This window comes from Tamandua tetradactyla, chromosome 8 (genome assembly GCF_023851605.1).
Source record: "Tamandua tetradactyla isolate mTamTet1 chromosome 8, mTamTet1.pri, whole genome shotgun sequence".
NCBI lineage: Eukaryota > Metazoa > Chordata > Mammalia > Pilosa > Myrmecophagidae > Tamandua > Tamandua tetradactyla.
In genome coordinates, this window is record NC_135334.1 from 97900741 (window position 1) to 97921777 (window position 21037).

At 34.5% G+C, this 21037-nt stretch overlaps 1 protein-coding gene across 4 annotated transcripts in view; it reads left to right on the plus strand.

Moving 5' to 3' along the window:
• ANO5 (anoctamin 5) overlaps positions 1-21037 on the plus strand; it is a 119519-nt gene that overhangs the window by 54726 nt on the left and 43756 nt on the right. For all 4 annotated transcript variants that reach the window (XM_077114230.1, XM_077114231.1, XM_077114233.1 and 1 more), the window contains 2 exons: positions 5336-5449; positions 8310-8425. In XM_077114230.1, coding sequence (XP_076970345.1) covers positions 5336-5449; positions 8310-8425 — 230 coding nt within the window. The remainder of the gene's footprint in view (positions 1-5335; positions 5450-8309; positions 8426-21037) is intronic.

Sequence of the window (21037 nt, forward strand, 5' to 3'; positions counted from 1 at the left end):
AACAGAATTACTCTATATTCCATTCCTAAATGAATTCAAAACTGGTATTCAACAAATATTCATATATGAATGTTCATAGCAGTGCTAGTCACAACAGCCAAAAGGTAGAAACAGCTCAGATATCCATAAACTGAGGCATGGATAATCAAAATGAAGTATATGTATATATACTGAAATACCATTCATCCTTAAAAAAATAATGAAGTACTAATACATGCTAGAACATGCATGGACCTCAAACATTATGCTAAGTGAAGTAGTCAGATACAAAAGTTAAATATTACGATTCCATTAACATGAAATAATCAAAATTGGTGGATCCTCAGAGCCCAAAGCATGCAATTGTTTGCCAGGGCTTGTGGGAAAAGGAGACTAGGGAAAGACTGAAATGGGTATAGGTTATCCTTTTGGGAGAAAGAAAATGTTTTGGAACTAGATAGTGGTAATAGTTGCACAATATCTGAACATACTTAATGCCATTGAATTGTTCAACTTAAAATGGTTAATTCTGTTATGTGAATTTACTGATATGAATTTAATGGGTTTATCAAAACTAAAGGATAGCGACCAAAAGTCTGAATAAATTGAGTTATAAAAATAATTATGTTATGTGAATTTTACTTCGGTAGAAAATGAATAATTTTTATAGTGTGGCTACAGTAAAGAAAGGCATCATGCAATATCAGAAAAAGAGCTTAATTGAGTGCTAGAGGACTTTGGATTTATAAAATATTTATAAAATGGTTTTATATATTTAAGATTTTGGTTATAAATTCAGGACATTGTAGGAGGAATATTGGTTATTCTAGCATTGAAACACATAGTATTTAGGAACCCTCAGAATTCCTTTTACCTTTATTTAAAACAATTTTCAGCCTTTTATTTAATATTTCTTCTCCATTTATAGTCCCAGGATCTTTGAATTTCACATTAAAACTTGTCTCCTAAAATATCATAGTTTCTGTACCACTATCTCTCCATGTTATGATAGGGATAATATCTGCCTCATAGGCTACACTGAAAATTAAATGATTTAACATATAAAGGCTTTTAACAGGGCCTGGAACAGTGTACGTGCTCAATATGCATTAGCTATTACTATTTATTATTGATCTGACTCTAGAGGAAAAATAATCAAGTTCTAATAATTTTACCACCAGAGATCTAAGATCAGAAAGATTCTTCTTGAGATTACTTCTTCTCTCTTCCTGAGAGACTTTATTGATTCCCTTTTTGTTCAGCATTCTTAAGTATCTAGAAAGGATTTTGAAATAATCTTTTTTGAAGTGTGTAAATATATATTTGAAAAATTCACTGACAGGTATATTAAACAAAATGTAATTCATAGAATTTAATTATAAAACCTGAATGCAGAAACTAAAATATTCTTCCTTTTCTTACCAACAAAACCCAATCAAATTAAAAAAAACACACATTTCTAACTATAAACTTATACCCATTCCAAATCTAAGAGACAACCTTTTAGACTATAAAGAAGACATAAGATGGAATCAGAAGACCTGGTTTCAAGTCATAACTTGAAACTTGTATCTCTTAAAACAGAGATAATTATAAAACTGGCATTATTGTGGGAATCAAATGAAAGTATATGAAGCACTGCGAACTTGCAAAGTATTTCATATACACTTGTTAACTTTAAAAGTTGCTAATTAAAGGCCAAAGGAATAAATTAGGAACTTGATCAGGAACAAAATGTCAGTATTCATTTATCTTACTTCGTCTTTATATACATTGTGCTGATATCTTAAGTTAATTAATCATTAAAGCACAGTTTCCCCCTCCTTTGCAGTGGAGCAATACCGTTCTTGAACTTTTAAGGAAGTTTTCCAAAAGATTAATAATAGATAAAATTCCTTCTTTCCTATCTTCACCTAAAACATTTTGGTTTATATATGTATAAATTGAATGGAATTACTGGAACACTTTCATTCTTTTCAAAACACATTTACAAACATTAGGGCTATAGAGCCTCTAAATACCTCTAAAATAAAGATCCTTATGAACAGTACATGCTTTATTGAATTTATGAGAAATATCTTCATTGTTACTATACTGAACAGTTCTTACTTCAGCCCAATACTCTAGAAGAGAGGTCTGCAAATTACAGTCCGTGGGCCGAATCTTGTCTACAACTTATTTTTGTAAATAAAGTTTTATTGGAACACAGCTACACACTTTTGTTTTTGTATTGTCCCTGGTGACTTTCTCTTTTAAAAAGCAGGGTCAAGTAGTTGTGACAAAGACCACGTAGCCTCAAAGCCCAAGGTACTTACTATTTTTAGAGAAAGAGTTTACTGATCCTGACTTAGATGAGTAGCAATCAAGGAGTTTGGGGGAGAAGATAAAAACAATACTGTCACTTCCATTTGTAAGTGGTCTTAAGTTTTAACTTATTTTGAAATAACTAGTAACAGTAAAGGAAAGCATGATATTTAACATTTTTATATTTATCAAAAGGATTATAAATTTTTAAAAAGGTGAGAAACACTACAGAGCAGAAACTAATGCCTCACAAAAGTAATATCACAGACATATTGGGATAAAAGAAAAAAAAAACCTAAGCCACATGTATTTTTAAACTTCATCCTATATTTTAAGAGCTCTTTACCTACCAATATTACTCAAAGACCAACCTTTCACATCCCTTATGAGAGACATTTTATGTAGTTCCTGAGAAATTTTGTTCAATAGTAAGAGGGGAAATGGAGCCAATGACTATGTCACATATATAATAAGTTTACTTTGGTTGTTTCCTCGAGACAGTTCATATGCTCTTTTAAAAGCACAGTACTACTGTCTGCTTATGAGCAAACTTTATTGCCAATTTTTATTATCTGAATTCTATATTTCCTAGGCAAATATTTCAGATACCTTAAAAGTCCATCCCACCTCACATCATCACCACATCAGCTGTTGGAAGGAACTTCCATATGCATGCAAAAAAATCTTTGAAATCAGTATTACTCAGTAGCACAAAGTCTGGATGATTTTTTTAGATTGTATGTGAAAATTGTTTTTACCATCAACAAAAGAATAAAAGTTTTAGTATACAATGGCTCCCTACCTTCTTTATCTCATAGTATGATTGCCGAGCAGATTTTTATGGATGGATGGATAAATAGATAGATAAGTAGATAGATAAGATAGATAGATAGATAGATAGATAGGTGATAGGTAGATAGATGATAGATAGATAAATAGATAGATAGATAGATAGATAGATAGATAGATAGATAGATAGATAGATAGATAGATATTGATATGGTTAGACATAGACATGCATGAGTCATACATATATATATATGACAAATCATTTGAAAAAAAATCACACTCCTTAAATACAAGCAAAATTCTTGGTTTATCCTGCTGGTTAGGTGGGATGGCTCACACTATCATTTTGAGATTCAGATTGAACATATTGGGAGGAATGTGTACCAGATTGAAAAACAGATAACAAGCATCTGATCATTTAAATTATCCTCTAGGACAAAAAGCCACTTCTAATGATAGTGTACTGTTGCCAAGAAATCAGACCATTTACAGAGGTTGACAATCTAGTTTATGAACCAAATAGTGCAGTTGGAACATTTTCTTTTGTACTAATAATGTCATAAGATGTGGAACCATGTCAGTATCTTTCTCATCAAAGAATATTTCACAAATGGATTTCTCACTTTATAAGTGTGCTCCTTCCCAACACAGTTGCTTCTTGACAGTTTTTAAAAATTCTTTTGTCTTACATTTACTTTTTTACATTGTTCCAAATGTTTCAGATCCATATAACCAACTGCCTACAAGACATCTCTATGTCTAGTGCATATCTCAAAGGGACAAATCAACAATTTATAAATACATGTTCCATAAAGGAAATATTATAAAGGAGGGAAAGAAGTTTCTTTCCGCTTTGGCACCAGGAAAAATTCCATTTTTTCTTAGATTTGTATTTATGCTTATGATTTTTCCCTTTTGTTACTATTTATAGTAATACAGATCCTCCAAATTCCTATTTTTTTTGTTTTATAAATGGTTGGCTGAATTATTTTTCTCCACTGATCCACTGGAACGAAGTGCATGTTAGCTAGCTTGACCAATCTTTAATTAGGCTTCTCTCCATTCCATAGGACCCTGAACTTTAACCCATTGTCATCCTGAGTTTACTCTTTTTTTGAACACAAAGAAAGTCCTGGAACCTTGCTTACTCTATAAAAGAAAAGCCCTTTTCTGCCTGGTCTTTCAGATGTTTTTTGCTGATCTCATTCTGAGCCTTTTCCCTATTGCAGTAGTGCCCCTTGCCCTATTGCAATGGTCATTTTCCCCCTTTAACAGTGATCTTCTTAAATAAAGTCTCTCCTTTTGTTTATATTTGACAGTACCATGCCATATTTATTACCATAACTTTATAATAAGTCTTATGGGCTGGTGGAGTAAACCTTTCTACTTTATTAATATCCCAAAACAGAGTTCTTATTTTGGATGAAATTTTCCTAAAGACATAATCCATAGATGTAAAATAGTTGATATTCATCATATTATTATAAAAATTAAAATAAACTTGTCCAAGATGGAATATTAAACTGCTATTAAAATGATTGGCCAGATTGGGAAAAATGATGATTCAAGGACAATAACCATTCCAATCAACCAATTCCTTGGAATGATGAAGTACAAAAAAGAGGGCAGGGAAGTAAATCTAAAACAATGCCAAAAAAAAGACTAAAAAGAAAGTAAACAGAAAAGTAGAAATTCTGAAAGTATCTGGAAGATAAAGAGCTTATTAGATTGAATTGAGAGGAATATAAGCAGAGGACACCAAAGCCCCAGTTATATGCAGCAGAAAACTATTATAAAGATATAAGAGGTCTCAGAAATATGATAATCATGAGTTAGGAGCAGAACCTATATAAATGATCAGAGTAACTAATTGAAGAAGTATTCAGCACAACTTGACTATGTACCAAGTGTCAATTCTACCTCATATTCCCCTAACTGAATTGTTAGTAGTAGTGATAATAGACCCCAACTTGAAGTGCTGACTATAGTAAGAATTCCTGCATATGGGACATGAGAAGCAAAATAACTTGTGATCCAGCCTTGGAATGGAGAGCTCTCACACCTTGGAGCTAAAATATCTGAAAATTTCATAAATCCCAAACTCCACAACTTTCCCCCTAACACCAAATGGAAAATTTCTTTTATAATCCAAACATGTATCCATATTCAGACAAAGTAGACACTGTTGAACTGTCATTGAAGCACAATGTGAAAAGTATAAAGTTCTGAAATGTGATAAGGCCTATTTTTACCTGCCTTGTAGGTTTACTATATTCTCTCACGGTGTCCTTTTGGCACAGAAGAGGGGAAGAAAAGATTTGGGATTGAAAGACTGCTATCTTCTAACACTTACTTATCTGCCTACCCACTCCATGATGTAAGTATAGGTTTGATTTTGAAAAACAGCCCTTTTTTTCTGGTCACTTTCAAAGGTTGTAATGTTGGGAGGAAGAATTTTTCATTTGTTTCCACTTTTATGACAGCTTGCTAAATTCTCTCTGACGTTGAGAAAATCCCCCCCCACCACCAAAAATACCCTAACTCCAAGCTGAGAACTTTACCTACTCTACTGAAATGGAAGACATAGTTAATGCATGAGCTTCCGAATAAAAATTCATTTTAAAATTACTACATTTTCAGATGAATTTTCTTAAAAATCCCCTTTGAAAATAGCAATCTTATTCTAAAAGAACACTTGGAACATATTTGAAAATCTCATCTTCCTGGATTTAAAAAATTTTGAAGCCATAAAGGATTTAAGTATATTCATTCATTTGTTCATTCACCAAAATTATAATTAGTTTCTATTACATGCAAAGCATTCTGATAGATATTGTTGGAATACAACCATGAATCAAAGTACACAGTCTAGGAATTTCCTGGAAACAAAACATGTGTACAACTGCAATACAAACTAAAGTCTCTAGTCCATAAGATGCAGATAAACAACTGAGATTCAAAAGATTTTATTTGGGGCTGAAAGATCAAAGAAAACTGCATGTCAGGGTGATGGCATTATTATTTAAAGATTTCCATTATTTATTTTGAACAGAAAAAAACACTCCCATATTTTTCCTGCAAGTGTCTATAAAATCTATCAGTGTACAAAAACATCTTAAACAAGAAGTGGTGGTGTTTTTCACTTATTGAACCAAATCTGAAAACTTGGTTTAACAACTGTGATTCAGCCTAGTTTCTAGGGTGACTAGAGGGAAACCTTCCCACTTGGATATTGAGTTTAAATTTCACTATCTGTCGTGAAGTCATGTGGCTGAATCTCTATATATTACTATGTCATCATCACTTGGAATTTTATTTATTTTGTTCCTGTTTTACTCTTCCATATTTATAAAAGGCTTTTTGATAGTGTAATGCAAATGTTGCAAGTGTAATGCAAGTATTGGAACATTTAGCTTAGGAATATGAAAGAAATAAATATTCACATTGAAACAAGTGGCAGCTAAATCCTTCTCCATGTTTTTGAAGGTATTTGCTGCTGTAATGGTTTCTAAAAACCCAAAACGGAACTCTCTCTTTTCCAGGAGTTACATTATTTTGCCAGTTTGCTTCTTGTCAATATTTATTTGACAGTAGGAAAATTGACTGTAGGTAACTTAAACACTAGTCAATTGATTACTTTTCTATGTTTCCTTAAGGGTACAGCACATTTTCCCAAAATGAGCGGCAATTTTTAAAAGGAGTGTCAATTCAGGTGTATTCAACTTGTGTTAGAGAACCCATCCCCCCAATTCCCTCCACATTTTTCCCCTGGGCAAAATAACTCTAAGGGGATTATGAATGTGAAATAATGCCATGGGCATTTGGTTAATTAGAAAGATATCAATTGGATTAATAAACACTTTGCAGTCTGTTCTTTGTCAATTTATTTTTCACCTGAGGGCTTATTCTTAGGTTTTGAGTGTGGGATTTTTAGGGAAGGTTGGGGGTGGGGGGTAGGTGGGAGGGCTGGGGGTGGTTAGGCACTAATTCTCTTACTGTTACCAGGTCCTAAAGCCAAACTAATAGCCTCAGTAAACAGCAATTTTAATCTACACATCTAGGTTTCCAATAGTGTCATGCTCACTGGGAATTTAATGTTAATGAGTGTCCTAGTTTGCTAGCTGCTGGAATGCAATATACTAGAATGGAACAACTTTTAAAAAGGGAGATTTATTAAGTTGCGAGGCTACAGTTCTACGTCTGTGAAAATATCCAAATTAAAACAAAGCTATAGAAATGTCCAATCTAAGGCATCCAGGGAAAGATACCTTGGTTCAAGAAGGCCGATGACCTTTAGGGTTTCTCTCTCAACTGGAAAGGCACATGGTGATCATGGCTACATCTGCTAGCTTTCTCTCTAGGCTTCTTGTTTCATGAAGCTCCCCCAGGGGCATCTTCCTTCTTCATCTCTAGAGGTCTCTGGCTGCTTCAGCTCTCCTGTTTCTCATGGTTCTGTTGCTCTCTCCAAAATGTTTCTGCTTTTAAAGGATTCTGGTAAATTAATCAAGACCCATAAGGAATGGGTGGAGTCACATCTCCCTCTAACCAAAGGTTAATACCCACAATTGAGTGTGTCACATCTCTATGGAGATAATCTAATCAAGTTTCCACCCTACAGTAGTGACTAGAGATAAAAAGATACGTCTGCCTCCACAGAATGGATCAGGATTAAAACACGGATTTTCTAGGGCACATAATCCTTTCAAACCAGCACACTGAGCTGTCACTAGAGATAGTTATATTTATTTTTTACTTCATTTCTTCTCTTCTGAATGCAAGTTTGGGAATTAATTTTTACATCACTGTCTGAAAGAATCATTTTTACAAGATACCCAAGTAAGTATATTTCTCAAGATTTAGTGGAATTAGCTAGAGAGTCAAAAATGGTGAAATCTAAATGATTTAAAAATCTTAACAGTTTATCACATGGAAATTTTTCACATGTGCTAAATTTTAAAGTGGATACTCATTCAGTGTATCAGCAGTTCCCTTGCCTAAATGAACAGTTTAAATGAATATATTGAACAGCCTGTACTCTGCTAAATCCTGAAGGGATAATTATTATAATAGTTTATTACAGATTTTATTAACTGTTTTCATATTAATGGAATATTCAAATCTAAATGTAAAAGACAGTATTAACTTCATTCACTAACCTTCTTGTAAAATCGGTCTTCATTTACTTTACCTTGTCTTTTGTTTTGTCCTTCATGCACCGTCTTCTTGACTATCTGCAGGGCCAGTATTGGAAGCCATCAGAACCTTCCAATCCTGTCAATGAAAGGTATATACTTCACCAGAATTGGGCTCGGTTTTCCTATTTTTACAAGGAGCAGCCTTTAAATTTAATTAGGTAAGTTTTTTTACACAAGGGTCAGACCGAATTAAAACTTGAAAATGTGATTTTTATTCAAAATGGCATCATATTCTATAACTCCTATTTTTACACACTAAATTTCATAACTTCTTAGTTTCGTATCTATTCCTCTGTGTACTTCATTTAAGGGCCAAATGTTGTTGCTCAAATCCCTATGAGAGGCAATAGTGGTCAAGAAATTAAGTTTGGTATTTAGCTAGGCTGAGTTCATATCCAAGTACTGCCTCTTAAAAGGTATGTTTGAGCAAGGAGTTAGCCTCTATAAGGCTCACTTTTGTCTTCTATAAAATTGGAAATTGAATAACAATAGTACTTACCTCATGGGTTATTTGATTATTAAATGAGATATGCATTTTTTAAGCACAGGAGCTAGCACTTAGTGTTTCATAAATACTAGCTTTGTTTTGTTTTCTTTGTGATTTTTTCTTTTCTCTTAAAATCCGAGAATTTGAAAGATAGCAGTAATGCTATGTATGGATGTTTGTATGTATTTGAGATCAGAGCGCTCTGCAGACAATTGTTCTGTTACCCCTAGTTTCTTTAGACTGTTTCATTAGCTAAGGAAAAAGACTATGATGAGAGGTCCCTGCTTTGAGCCATAACAATACTGTGTTAGGAGACTCTGGCCATTATTCCGATAAAGGGACAATCAGATTACATATTTTCTGCAGTTTCCAACTCAGTGATAACACAGTGTTTTCTTTTTTGACTTTACAGTTATCTAATTACAACTTTATACCTGGTTATCAATTCTTTACTTTAAATTTTCTGTTAAAAATGTAAATTTATTTATAAAAAATTATCTCACGTAGAAAATCAGTATAATTTACTATTAATAGAAATTAATTAAAGCAATAGGTTTAAAATGTTTAAAAAGTTGTTACATTTTTGCTAGATACTGTCATCTAATGAAATATTTGTGCTTCCTTTTTATCATAAAAGAAAATAAGCAAGTGAAATGTAGGCAAAACATAAATAAACCAAGACTAAACTGAGAGTTAACGTGTTTGTATATCAAGAGAGTTATGTAATGGAATAAAAATAAATAATAGGGGAAACAAATGTTAAAATAAATTTAGTTTGAAATGCTAGTCATAAATAAAAGTGAGGGGTAAGGGGTGTGGTATGTATAATCTTTTTTTTTCTATTATTGTATTATTTCTTTTTCTGTTGTCTTTTTATTTCTGAATTGATGCAAATGTTCTAAGAAATGATGAATATGTGACTATGTGATGATATTGAGAATTACTGATTATATATGTAGAATGGAATGAGATGTTAATGTTTTTGTTTGTTAATTTTTTAATTAATAAATAAAAAATATATACATAAAAAAGAGGAAGAGTTATGTAATCACCTTTTGGAGGGATACTTATAGAAGAAACACCTGTAGGCGGTTAAATAATGTTAGTTGAATAAATACTCTCAATATATTTTGATCAATGTAAATCATGCAAACCTTTATTCTGACAACTTTGCTTCTTTGAAAATATCCTATGGAAATATTCTCCAGTGGCATATTGTTAAATGTTTGCACTTGTTCTTAGCAACATGGGAGGGGTTAACATCAAAGGGGCACAAGGAAATTTCTGAAGTGGTGGCTATCTTAATTTATGATAGTGGATACATGGATGTGTACATTTGGACTCATCAAACTTTACACTTAAACTGGTATATTTTTTGTATGTGCAGTACACCCCCCAATAAATTTGACTAAAAGAAACACTCCTCTAGTAGGATTTATCTTCTTGGGAGTCCAAGGGGAAAACTCATAAGGAGAGTTTCTTCCAAGAGAAATGAGCACTGTTGGCCTAGAAATGCCAAGATCCTTGCACAGCGGCACTGTTAAAAGCTGCCTCCCAGAGAGTTTCCTAGTATAGGGGAGATGTATCTGTGGACTTCTCAAGAGACCAGGAAGAAAAATCAACCTAGAGATGGGAGCTAAATCCTGCAGTGATGGAAGTAGGAAGTAGCAATTGAAGTGTTGGATTAGCGTTTAATGTGATCTCATTTTTAGCTTTTTCCAGTTATTGAGCTATTGTTCCCTCCTTTCTAACTTGCTTGGTGAAACTAAGGCTAGGACGGTCAATACTACACACATGTTTTGCCAGTTGGCTTGCTGTTAGGTTTTGCCAAAAGGAGGCACAGAGAAAGACTGAAAGTCTGGAGGAGGAAAAAAGATTTTTCTTTTCTTCCCCATTGTTTTGTATAGATTTCCTATTTGTGTCCTGTCTGCTTCCTATGAGCATGACATGCTTCTTCGCCTGACTGTGGTAGTTTCTTCCTGTCGCAGCTCAATGGTTGGCATTTTTCCATGCTTACAGAACAGTTCTCTGAGACCAGTCAGCCGGTGCCCCTCATCAGAGATCTGGGTCCCAATACTGGGAACACCACCTCTGCAGTTGGAGATACCAGCTCCAGATACACTCATCCCCCTCATAAAAGATGGTTCAGCTTCATGGGTCCTCAGCTTTTTTGTGATCATTTGATCATCTAATCAAAGTATGGTCCTACTTCTCCAATCTATAGCTAATATTTTTTCCATTGCTTTCACTTTTTATTTTTATTTACCTCATTAAGACTGGCCTGATTTCTCCACATTTTTTTTGCCGTGCTACTAATAAGCAATCTGTAGGAAATTACTTTAAGATGATGCAAATATTCTGCTCAACGAAATTTCCCTCTTAGATTTACCTCATGGAATGAGTCTTATAATGAATCTTTACTGTGTTGCCTGCAAAATGACCTACCAACTCTAGCATCCCATCCACATTTACAAGTTGATACTCAGTGATCTTTTACAAGCTCCATTGGGAACCTTTGAAGCTGGAACCTGTATCCTTGTGACATGCTCCTATTATTTATCTCGCCACTCCTCCTTTAAATTTCTGGCATGTTCCAGGCTCATCTTGTTTTCCTATTCCAGCCCTGGGACAGACATTTCTCCTAGGAGTGCTGATTTCTTTAAGTGGGAGATGGTAATAGAATCCAAGATGTGGCGCTAAGTGTGATCATTGTTACTGAAGTGTCTTTCTTATAGCCCCTTTCTGCAGACAGAGCTAAGAAAGATATGCATGCATATGCATACATGAACATAATTACATATATACACATACATGCACATACATCTCTTAGAAATCTCGAATCCACACTGATAATGTCTAATTCCAGTCCATCCCCTCAGTCATACTCTCTTTCCTGTATTTCATGTTTGTATTTTCCTTATTCCAAAGTGAGAAACCTGGTACCCAACAACATCAGCACATTTACTTATCCACTCAGTTTTATGGGGCATCTGAAATGGTTTCTAAATTGCTTTACCTGTACCACTACAAAAACAAACATACTGAAGAATTCAGTATTTCTTTTCACTCTTCTCCCTGCAGCCTCTACCCAAGACTTAGAATAGTTTAATTCTAGCTCGTAAGTTACTTCTAAAGATTCTTATTACGTCCCCTACCCTCACCCAGTTTGGCTGTTATTTACTTGAAGTACGGTTAGGCTCATTTGTTCAGTTTGTTTTCAATTTTAGTATTTATTTTCTCTTCTCATCCTTATAGATTCTGTTATATTTGTGAATATACACTATGTTAATATATTTTAAAAGTTCAAACTTTATAAAGAAGGTATATGTAGGGAAGTGGCATTTCCTCTCATATTCCTTCCACTCCATTCCTTGCCTTCTTCTCCCACTAATCCCCCATTACCATTGTAGCAAACCAGCATTTTACACAAACAGTAGCAGTGTATTTTTGTACTTTGCTGTTTTCACTTAACAATATATCCTGAAGATCAATCCGAAGGTCTGGAGACCAATTAATAGAGCTATTCCTCATTCGCTTTACACACCTTTGTGTGTATTTACGTTTGTCCAACATTTGGGCATTTATGTAGTTTTCTGAAGTTTTAAGTTTAATCCTGAGTGTTCTTTTTGCTGCTATTGTAAATTATGTTTTCTCTTATACCTTCTAACTGGTTCCTGCTTGTATATTGAATGCTATTGATTTTTGCACATTCATTTTATAATTTTCTGCCTTCATAAATTCTTTATTGAGGTAGTTTTGTCATTGAATCTGTAAAGTTTTCAGGTACACTAGCATGTCATCTTTAGATAGTTATAGTTTATTTATTATCAGTTCTTATGTCACTAATTATTTTCTGTTGTTAAATATCATAGGTTAATAATTCCAGAACAATCTGTACATGTAAACAGTAGTAGAGAGTTGGGATTGAAGTGTATGTATTTTTATTATTTTAAGAAAGTACCCTACCGTTCCTATTTATTAAAGAAATTTTTTATTAGGACTGGCTATTATAGTTTCTCAAGAGCTTTTTCTTCCTCTGTAGAGATAATTTATCTCTTTGTGCCTACTCGCTTGGTGAATTATATTAATGATTTCCTAATATTAATAATTTGTACATTCTAACGGTACTTGTATTAGAGTGTGTTCACTACTATTGTATTTAGAATTTTTATTACATTAGTAATGACATTTGTTCTAGTTTGCTAGCTGCTGGAATGCAATATACCAAGAATGGAATGGCTTTTCAAAAGGGGAATTTAATAAGTTACTAGTTTACAATTCTAAGGCCGAGAAAATGTCCTAATTAAAACAAGTCTATAGAAATGTCCAACCTAAGGCACCCAGGGAAGGATACCTTGGTTCAAGAAGGCTGACGAAGTTCAGGGTTTCTCTCTCAAGTGGAAGGGCACATGGCAAACACAATCAGAGTTTCTCTCTCATCAGGAAAGGCACATGGTGAACACCGTTAGGGTTCCTCTCTCGTCTGGAAGGGCACATGGCAAGCACGGCATCATCTGCTAGCTTCTTTTCCTGGCTTCCTGTTTCATGCCTGGCTTCCTGTTTCATGAAGCTCCTCGGGAGGCATTTCTCTTCTTCATCTCTACAGGTTGCTGACTGGTGGGCTCTGCTTTTCGTGGCTACGTCATTCTGCTCTGCTCTCTCTGAATCTCCCATTCTCCAAAATGTTTCCCCTTTTATAGGGGAAACATTTCAGAAACTAATCAAGACCCACCCAAATGAGTGGAGACACGCTTCCAGCTAACCAGTTGAACAACCACTCTTAGTTAAATCACATCTTCAGGGAGATGATGTAATTACAGTTTCAAACATTCAATACTGAATAGGGATTAGAAGAAACGGCTGCCTTTACAAAATGGGATTAGGATTAAAACATGACTTGTCTAGGGTACATACATCCTTTCAAACCAGCACAACATTCATGAAAAAATTTTTGACCTGTTCTTATTAGGTATCAATAATTTGGAAGTTTTCCTTCATTTTATGTATTCCTCAACCAATTTTTGCAGCATTAATGCTACCTGGACCCTAAAGGTATGGCAGAATTCCCCTGTGAAACTATTTGGGTCCGGTATTATTTTATGGTAATTCCATAATAAACTTTCTTTAGTTCTTTTATGAACAGTGATCTATTTAACTTTCTCTCTCTGGTAGTATAAGTTTTGGTAACTATTTTTCTACAATATTATTTGTTTAATCTAGGATTCCAAATTAATTTTCATGGAGTATGCACAGTAGTTGGTTGTGATTATTTGTTGTTGTTGTTGTACTCTCTGAATCAAGAGTCATTTCCCTCTTGCCATTTTTTAATTTGTGCTTTCTCTTTTTTCTTTAAGATTAGCAATTATTTGTATATTTTAATGAATTTTTTTCAGAGAACCAGCTCTTTGAAATCAATTTAGTTATTATTTTTCTGCACTCTAATTTGATAATTTCTGATTTTATAATAGAATTTTCTCTTTCTTATCCTTTATTTTGTTTTAATTTGTTGCTCTTCTCTAACTTTTTGTAAAGAATTTAATTTATTTTCATTTTTTCATTTTATTGACATAGGTAAGTTGGGCCATGAATTTTCCTCTAATCACTGTTTTAAAAGTACTCCATATATTCTGGTAGGTAGTATTTATTTGGACTTTATATTTTCACTGTGAAATGTAGCTTTCAACATTTTAAGGTATCTTTCTTGTCTTGTTAAATGTTTTTTGTTTGAATTTCACTTTGTCTATATATCACATCACAATCTCTGTTTTCTTATATTTCCATTTAGATGTTGAATCTTTGCCCATTCTTTATTTTTCTAGACTTTTGAAATCACTGTACTTTAGTTGTCACTTGTGTATGGGTAAAGTTGAATTTGCTTTACTTTATGAGTTAATAGCTAAATTAAGTCTGTTCACATTTGCATCCACTAGGATTAGTTGCCTGAAAAGAGATTGTAATTCAGGAATCATTAATTAATGTTATTGATTATGCTTCGTCTCAATTCTTTCAATTGTGTGGCAAGTATTGCATTATTATATTTGTTCACTATTTATTTCTCTGTTTGGTGTGTCTTTTTGTTCTTTTTTTAGTTTATTTTGCTATTTAGGAAGATTTATGTTTTTGTTATAGAGTTTACCTTTATACCTTTGATGCCTTAATCCCTTTATTTTATTACTTGACTTTTTACTGTCTAGTCTTTCAATTTTAAATATTATCTTCTACTCTCACCCACCCTTCCCCCATTACCTTTACAGAAGTCTAGGAACTTATTGTTCTTTCCTTTTTCTCTCTCCCTTTGTATCCTGTTTTTTTTTTAAGTTGCATACTTTTTACTTTGTCAGGACATATAATTGTCACATGCAATTTTTTCTATATAGATTCCAACCTTTGTTTTAGTCTTAACTCTACAAATAAATATAGGAAACGCTAACTATGAGTCATTTTACTGAAGCTTCTCCAGTCACACCTTAGTAAATTTCTCAGGAAGAGCACTTTTACAGAGAATTCCCTGATTCGTTACGTGATCACAACTGTTTTTTCCATGGCCTTGACACTTGAATGATATCTTGGCTGAATACAAACTCCTTGTTTTGTTCTTCTTTATGATACTTGAAAATGTTGCTTCACTGCTATATTGTTTTCTACGTTGTTTTTGAAATTTAGTACTGTCTAATCTGATCTAATACAGTCTAATTCTCTTGCCCATGTATATTATTTTATGATTTTGCCAGGGAGCTCTGAGAGTTCTGTTTGTTTGTTTTAAAGTCTGCTTGTCTTACTACATTTTATCTTGGAGTTGCTTGTTCTAAGTCAATTTTCTCTGGTACTTGGTGGATCCTTTCAATATGTGGCCTCTGTTTTTTTATTTCTGGAAAGTTTTCTTGTATTATAATTTTAAGCATTAGTTTTCCGTTTATGGCCTCTTATGCCTACCTTCATTTCAAGCAGTTTTTCTATGACCCTTTTTACTTGTTTATCTCATTTTTATTCTTTTGATAATTTCCCCATTTCTTTGATGCATTTTATTAGTTTCTCACTTATTATAATCTATTCTCTATTGGATAACTCATGATTAAAGCATCATTTCTGAGATGAGCTACCATTATTTGTATTTTTCTTCTATTTCTTTCTGGAGTTCAATTGACACTTGTTTTATTTCTTCCTTTATTTTGCCCATTTCTCTTAGTTTTTATATTCCTTCTGTTTTTCATATCTGAAATGTTTGAGAACGTTTCATTCAGTTTTTAGTGTTTTTTACAGTATTCTTCAGTGTCATGTTCTGTTGGAAGGAGAATTTTCATTATTTTAAGTAATTTGTTTCAGATTTTCTGTTTTTGTTGTTGTTTTATATGGCTTTGGATGAATGTGGTTTCCCTTTTTCTAGTTAGTCAATTTGCGGACAGTTTCTAGTGTAAGGGTGCCCTCTTCTGTCAATTCTTTTCCATTCAGCTTCTTTGATAGATGACGGTATGCGGGGCATATCCTGTTTCCCTTCCATTTCTGCAGAATTTTTAATAATCCCTTCTTATTTTCATCATTCTTTTTATTTCCACATCTTCAAGCAGTAAATCTTTCTCTTTATATCTGATTCTTCCCCAGAAACATTTGTTCTCTAAGGCTGCAACTACTGGTCTCATTCGCTTTCACATTTCTTCTTTACTGCTAGTGCTGTTAAATACTAACTTCTGTGTTCAAATTGTGGCATTTAGTTAGGTTTTCTTTTGTTAGGGTTATTTCATCTGTGTTCGTCTGTATTCTCCACCATGCTTTATATTTTTCTCCTGGAATTTCTTAAGTATCTTATTCTCTGTTCTCTATAGCTGGTGGGAATAGATGACAAGTGCTCTGTTGAAATTTGAATTATTTCTTGACCTACAGACAATTTGAAGATCGTGGTTGTCTCTGTCATTATGTCTGAAGGTCTATATCATGTGTGGTTTTATTTCTTGTCCCTGATTTTATGATTGATTTGATGGTTTTTAGTAAAATGTTCTGTGGGGAGATTTGATAAAACATAAACATATCCTTAAATGAAAAGATTTGTCAATGGATGCATAATTACAATGCACATATTCCTTTAATGAACATTTATTAAGCATTGCTATGTATCAGACAAGGGTCTAGGGCTACAAAAATAACCATGACAAATAGAAAAATTTTCAGGAAGCCACAAAAATGCATAATACTTATAGCAAACTGATATTCATGAAAGAACAGAGCACAGAGGAAAAATCACCTACCTTTATGACAACATAGAGAAAGTTTCACTGCACTTATCCTTGAGGTGTGTCTTGAAAGATAAGTAGCAGTTTACTAGGTAAACAAGTTGGATAAGAATATCCCAGGCAGAAGGAACAAGTGCAGGAGCATTGGGCTGAGAAAGAACACTTATTGGACCTAGTGGGTAATTGGATATGGAAAGATAAAGGAAAGGAAGACACCTGGCATGATTTGTGGTGCTTAGAAAGAGATTTAGAATATAGAAATTCAAATTCAGAGAGTTCACCATATTATATTATTTCTACCTCAAGCTTCAATTCTGTGTCCAAATACTGGCAAATCATTTTCTGCCCTTCAGACATTGACCATTTTTTTGTCATGTTAAATTATATTGTTCATATATAAGATTCCACAAGGGTTCCATGCACTAGTGGAACTTTCCAGAAACCTAAAGCCTCCAGATGGGTCCCTGGACCAGATAAGTCTTGAAACCTAGAGGGCCCAGTCTCTCCAGAACATCAGACAGTTCCATCTCCCTACCCACTGTCAGTGACAGACCCTTCCAACATGAAAAAGTTAGAATGGCCATAGCCCAAACACCACTAAAGAAAGGGATAGAAAGATCAAAGGTGATGGTGGAGTTATACAGAGAAGATACAATTTAACAAATGAATATGATTGTTGAATCATTAAATTGATATCTCTTTTAGTCTCCAATCTTAGAGCAGCTAGAAGTAAAAACTTAAAATCGTGGAATTGTAATCCACATCAAACTCTGAAATATGTGCTACAACCAATTGTGGTGCTATGCTTTGAAATCTATTGCTTTTTTGTATATATGTTATTTTTCACAAAAAAAAAGATAGAAAAAAGTCGATTGTGGGGATAAAATACTTAAACCTTCTAGCCTCCTATAATCTGGAGCAGCCAGGAGGAAAAATCTGAAAGGATCATATGGTAGCCCATGACAGACTCTGGGATCTGTCCTGTAACTACTTGTTGAAGAGTGCTTTGAAAACTATTTTTTTTCCTTTGCTTTGTATATATGTTATACAATGCAATAAAAAAATTAAATAAAAAAAAGAGAAAGAAGGGAGTTAATGCATGGAAAAATTGAAGATACCTTACCAAGGGCATGTATTAAGACTTAAGAGATCTAAGATCTCAATTCTCTTTTAATAAACTGATTTGGAGCAAGGCAAAAAAAAAAAAAATTATATTGTTCAGGGAAAATGGAAATACCAAGGTTGCCATCATTGACATATTACTCTCCTGAGCCCATTTTTTATTTCCAGTTTAACAACTCCATGTAAGTTTTCCTTTGTTATCAGCTATTTTGGATGTCTTTATAAGCAGAAATGAAACTGATATACTGTTACATGCAAAATAGCTTGGAATAAATGCAATGATAATGAATATAATGGTGTAATTGCAACTCCAAAGTAACATGATAGCTAAACTAAGTCTCTCAGATGATGACTTCACTATAATAACCAATCTCTTTGGATTCAGATGTTTGCATTTATTCATTTATTCCTCAAGCTTGCATTTAATTCAATTCTATAATCATTCTTTTGATTACTTACTACATCTTTGGCTAAGTCCCAAGTCTAAGGATACAAAATAGTAAGACAAATCTCTTTACACAATAGTTCAGAACCAGTATTACTGAATCTCTTCTATTTTAGATTCCATGGGGTCCTAAATGAGTTCTAAGTAATAAATAATATGGACAAGTTAAGAAAGCCATAGTTGTGCAAATAAAAGGCAAATTTTTACTAAGAAAAGAATATTTAAAAGAAAATTTCTCCTTACATTTGAGTCTTGATAAAATGTCTCATTTTATTGACTTTCCCTCATTTTCCTTATTTTTAATAATAAAGTAGTTTAACATCTCAAACTACTTTTTTTTTCAATTATCTATTTACACTGTTGACCATAATACAAGTCTGTGACATGTCTTTAGCTTTTTATCATTCTAAGAAATAGTTCAGTTTTTAATCTCTTATTGTTATGCATTTGTCACAAATCCAAAGTTTAGTAAAGTAATTCTACACTTCCACATATAATAAATGTTCATCTGAGAACTTCTCTTTTGTGAATCTTTTTAAAAATAGTTACAGATCCAGGGTTTTTTGAGGGCTTATTTTTCCTCCTATAAATTATCAAGAAATAATATTCTTGAATCCAGGCTGTAGCAATGGGCCAACAGGCTGGAGAAGGGGTGGGCCTCGCCATGGGGATGGGGGCGGTGCCAAGCTCAGGAGCCAGTCCCAGTTCTGCCACCAAACAGGGAGAGTGTGTAGGGTGACGTCAGGTGACCCCCTGCCTTCTCTGAGCCTCAGCTCTGGAAGCTCATGTGTGGAGAGGTGAAGTGAGTTGTGGGGTGGGGATTGCTGAACTTGGTGTCCTTTCATAAAGGTCCCTTTTGGTTTCCAGGCCTTTTGTTCTAGAGCCCAATATTCATCGTCCTTTGGGTTCAGTTGCCACTGTGAGGGGTGTCACCCTTCCAACCCCACCCCAGGTGGCCACATCCATCCTGAAATTGGAATCTGCTGAACATGTGTTTTAGGTTGCTACATTTTTATCCAAAAGTTCTTAGCAATATGTCAGTGTTTTTTAAAAAAAAGTGCCTTTTCATTTTTTTTCTTGAAACAAGAGAAAACAGAATACATACTACTAATTTTTTTTTTTAAGAAGCATACTAAATGCATGACTGCAGAGCGGTAGAGTAGTATATTTTTCATAATGTGGAGAGAAGTATTTGTACTGCTTTCTGGGAATGGGCTGGCCAGGCAGCTACTGTCCTGCCCTGGCAGCTGCACTCTATTTTCTGTAGAATGTGACACAGGCGAGAACCAGAGCCAACCCCACCTCCCACTCCAGGCCCTATAAGGAACAGGAGGCCCCTTAGCCTCTTGTGCCTGTTTCTACCTACTTTTGAATCTCTTTGATTTGGGGAGAGAAAAAGAAATATAACTTTTTGATAGTGTGATAAAAACATTCATTTGAGCTGCTGTTGTAAAAGGAGTAGAAGACTGTGATAGTATATGCTTTGCACTAGATAAATAAGGGTCTTTTTGGACGCCTCCATAGCAGGTGCTGTGCTTGTTTGGGTTGTGGGACCCCTGGGAGCACCTCTCATTGGGCCTGGCCATGCGCTCCATCCCTCCCATGGACAGTGAGGTCTGGTTCCTCGAGATGACTGTGAAGACAGGTAAATGCTGTTCCCTGGGCCTCTACAGACTCGCTAGCCAGGGCCAAGCTGAGCCCTTTCTAGGGTGTGAGCATGTGTGCTGTGGAGGATCACCTGCAGGTTTCAGGTTATTTTGCAATCAATCTGTCCCGCCAAAGGAAACCGAGGCAGGCTTAGGCTGAGGTGCTGCAGCTGCTGGTATGTGTGTGTGTGTGTGTGTGTGTGTGTGTGTGTGTGTGTGTGTGTGTGTGTGTGTGTGTGTGTGTGTGTGTGTGAGAGAGAGAGAGAGAGAGAGAGAGAGAGAGAGAGAGAGTGCGCGTGCGGGGGTGCACATTCCCAGGCTAACTTGCCAGGTGGTAAAGGGGCTGCCCCAGATTACTGGGAACATGCTCTGGGAAGCAGTGTGATGTGGTCTAGCTGACTGGGAAAGCATGACTGGGAAGCCCAGGCCTCTCCTGGACACTGTTTCTCCATTTCTTGGCAGTATGGAAAAGGCAAGGCATCCTCTTCCAATAACCAACAAGAGATAGTTGAGAACTGATTTTCTTTGGATAACTGACTGAAGGAGTCTTGTCTGTAACCAAGGTGAAATTCATAGTATGTTGTCACAGTCACACTTAAAATATATATCTCTATGTACAGGAATTTGCAAAGACATGTAAGCATTCTTTACTTTCCAAGTACATTTCTTCCCTACTCCCTGGAGAAAAAAGAAAAAAGCCATCCAACAAGGCAATCCTTTCAAAGTAATTTTAATATAATGGAAATAAATATACAGAAATTTAAAAAGTGGTTCTTCTGACCTCCTGGGTGTCATGGGAGAACATCACTGCATAGAAATGATGAGAGCAGTGTGACTTCAGATGG